The sequence below is a fragment of the Centruroides sculpturatus genome, unplaced genomic scaffold, assembly GCF_000671375.1.
Source record: "Centruroides sculpturatus isolate CEXI.00-Female unplaced genomic scaffold, Cexi_2.0 scaffold1989, whole genome shotgun sequence".
In the NCBI taxonomy this organism is placed as follows: Eukaryota; Metazoa; Arthropoda; class Arachnida; order Scorpiones; family Buthidae; genus Centruroides; species Centruroides sculpturatus.
Window position 1 is genome coordinate 87,656 of NW_019386180.1, and position 3,640 is coordinate 91,295.

The 3,640-nt window shown below is 32.8% G+C and overlaps 1 protein-coding gene across 1 annotated transcript; it reads right to left on the reverse strand.

The window, feature by feature from the left end:
* Positions 1-354: 354 nt before the first annotated feature.
* LOC111613963 (elongation of very long chain fatty acids protein 3-like) lies at positions 355-1,275 on the reverse strand. Its single transcript, XM_023355314.1, has one exon. The coding sequence runs from the start codon at positions 1,260-1,262 to the stop codon at positions 453-455; it is 810 nt and encodes a 269-aa protein (XP_023211082.1). The 5' UTR covers positions 1,263-1,275; the 3' UTR covers positions 355-452.
* Positions 1,276-3,640: the final 2,365 nt, after the last annotated feature.

Genomic DNA, 3,640 nt, shown 5'->3' on the forward strand with positions numbered 1-3,640 from the left:
CCGCTCTGGGAGTCCGTAATCGAATCTGAATGGGTCGAAAACTCAGGAATTTTCGTGATGTGACACGCCAGATATGTCGGGCTTCCTCCCCATAATTCATTCGGCTCCCGCCATATGGGCCTGGACAAATCCAATTTGAGTTTGCAAAAAAAAAAGGAAAAAGATGCACAGGACAAAATCAAAAAACAAGAAAAACACATTTTAAATACTTTCTAAGTAAATTTATTGTAAGACAAAATAAACTGGAATAAGATATACAGTAAAATTTCTAGTTTTTGTACATTAAATGTCTTTTATTTGATGAATATTTCTAACATTAAATGTGAATTTTAACAGTTATATCTATCTAATTCTTTAAATAACTTTAAGTAAACAATTGGTACATATTATTTACTCATTTTCATTTTAAAGAGACAAAGATATCATTTTCAATCATTATTACATTATAATGCTTATTCATGTTTCTTTTTTGAACGAGATTTAATGTAAGAATTATAAAACAGGTAACTAAATAAGAATAAATATGATGAATATATCACGAAACCGGTTTCGAGAACATCTTTAGGCGTGTCACATTCATAATTATTTACGTGAAGCCAATATACCCAGAATGAAAGAAGAACACCGAATAACATCTGTAATGTTTGAATGGCCGTGATGAACATGGCGAATTTAACAGGAATCTTCACATCGATTGATTTTAGAGTAAAATAACTGTACATAAACGAATGCACGAAAACATTTGTATAACTTAGTAAAGTTCCGAAAGATGCTTCCCTATATGCAGCGTGCCACATTCCGATTAAAGTTGCCACATGATGATACCAGTGCAGAAACATCAAATTTCTTTTTCTCAGTACAATTAGAACAGTATCTCCCAATTCCCATACTTTTGAAAACAGAAATAATGTACCCCAAAATATGAACTGTGGAGATTGTTCCGTAATCATCTTATCACAAACGATATGATAAAACGGGTAATGACTAAATGCAAACAGAATTATTGAAAATACTCTTACAGTCAAAATGATACTAAATAGAGCGAGGATCCCATTCCAAACGAAAGATGCACGTTTGAGTTCGAAGGCAGGTCTGGTCTTCATATATTCTCGAAGAAAGTAGATGGTTATCAGGTAGATGGTAGCAATGTAGACTGAATAATGCCAATAATTCCGATAGAATCGTCTCACATCTTCTTTATCGATAATAGTTTCGAATTGAAAAGGAGCTGGAAGCGGTTCGCTTAAGTTTATCGATTTCATCTTGGGTTTGTGTTCTGGAAAAAAGTAGTGTTATAATACAGTATATAAAATATGCTAAAATAATAATATTCGTTTAAAAATAAATAAATAAATATTAAAAATAATATTTTATTTGAGTAACTATAAAATGTAATAAATTGATAAATTTCTTAGAAATATTTCAAATGTAAAGTCAAAAATATTTTATCAACCTGTTTAACTCTACGCCTTAATCGCCTGTTTAATACCCACAAAATCCAAACTGCGACTCTTCCACACCCTATATTTGTACAATTTATAGATGTCAGCTACTTACACGTGCGTAATATTTTCGAAGCTTGCTGACTTATGTAGTGTTATACACAAAATTGTAAGCGTAACTTGTCATTGGAACAGGCAACTGAAAGCTAATGATGCCCAATTTTAGCGGTATTCCAACTAAACCCACAAATCTACTAGTAAACGAGGAAACACTCGTTTGCAATTAGATAAAATGTAAAGAAATTCATTTATAATAAATCTATTTCGTGAAAATTTGTAGATAGGTTTTCTTACAAATGTATTGAAACTTAGACCTTCTTAACCTAACATAATAGTGATATTTACTATAAAATAGTGATAACCACAATATTTTAACACCGTTCCAATAGAGTTGCTATTCTAGAATTATTTATTGGTAACATACTATATTGTGCGCCATATTGTAAGACTTGCCGATTGTTCGTGATTGTCGGGACGGTCGAGGGGTCGAGATAATCGCATGCGGGCATGAAATTAGCACTGAGACAAGTTTACCATTTTTATCCATTTAATAAAAATGTTTAACGGTTTTTTTACAAATGTTTCTACGTCTCCGTCGACACAAATTTACAAGGATAGAGTCTGGTAAAATCACAAATATTCCCAAAGTGTCTTCCTTGGATTCTCGGTTACTATCGGCAGATTCGAATGCCCCGGGCACCCTGGAGCTTGGAAAAACATAGTCCGTGTCGCAGGGATGAATTTTGAAGAGCACGAACAACTTCGGAACATCGAACGTCTCTCGGAGATAGATAAAAGGTCGAACAGCAGATTTTTCTGAGAAAACAAAATGTTTGGAGCAAAGAAAAAAGAACGTCGAGTCTTTGAAACGCGCGTTTTTATAAGTTATTTCGTTCTATTCCGCGTACCGATTGGTTTCCCCTCGTCATTCGAAACCTTTGGGGGACACGGGAGAGGTCAATTTCGAGACTAAACCCGAGTTCCGTTCATCTAAAAATTCCTCGACTTTGATATTCTCTCGCGATTCAAACCCTTTATTTTCGTTATATTGGAAGGTACTTAAACAATGAAATATCGTTTAAGCTGGGCTTTAAGTTTTGCTTTGTTTAATTCTGAAAGATGAAAGCTTAACTAACTCTCTAGTTTTTCAACACTCGAAACATAAAAGTTCGAAGTCCGTCTGGGACCTGAGAATATTGGTGTTCATTATCATGCCTTGTCACTATAGGAGTAATATATTGTACTCATACTTAATTAGTTACAGTAGACCCCCCTATAACGCTTAGATACGTTCCACGTTAATCGAATTTTACGTTGTAGGAATGATTAAATACATGAGCCAATCGCAGCCCGATAGGTGTTTACGGACTAAGGCTGTTTGAAAGGTTTTCTTCTGTAAAATTAACCGATTCTAGAATAATTCCACTCAATATTTCCAAAACACGTATAATTTTTTGGGAATAATCTGTATAAACTATGCTATAAACAAAAAATTATAGGATTACTTACCGAGTGTGTACCATTCGACTACGCCGTTGCTCAAAGCTTGTTTTCGTCACGGAACAGCACACGAAACGACTGCCGCAATTTTTGATAACGAAATTTTCGCAGAAAAATAACTTGACGTTTGGAGACATCATTAATATAAATAATTTTTATGGCCGTTGAATAAGAAATGTATAAAATTACAAGAAATGTATAAAATTAGTGCTGTATTAGACTTACGGTATCTAATTTACATACTGTACAGACGATAATAAACTCAACTTATTGCCTAAAATCTCCGTAGCGTGGCGCCACGCTAGACGGCGGAAATTATATATTTAATTATAATAAAGTTACAATAAGTTAATATATAATTATATATACAGTACCTAATTTATATATAANCGTTGAATAAGAAGTGTTTCTTTCACAAGAAATGTATAAAATTAGTGCTGTCTTAGACTTACGGTACCTAATTTACATACTGTACAAACGATAATAAACTCAACTTACTAGCCTAAAATCTCCATAGCGTGTTGCCAGGCAGCAGAAAGCATATATATAATTATAATAAAATTACAATAAATTAAGTTAATATATAATTATATATACAGTACCTAATTTTTATATAATTAATATATAATTATATGTAC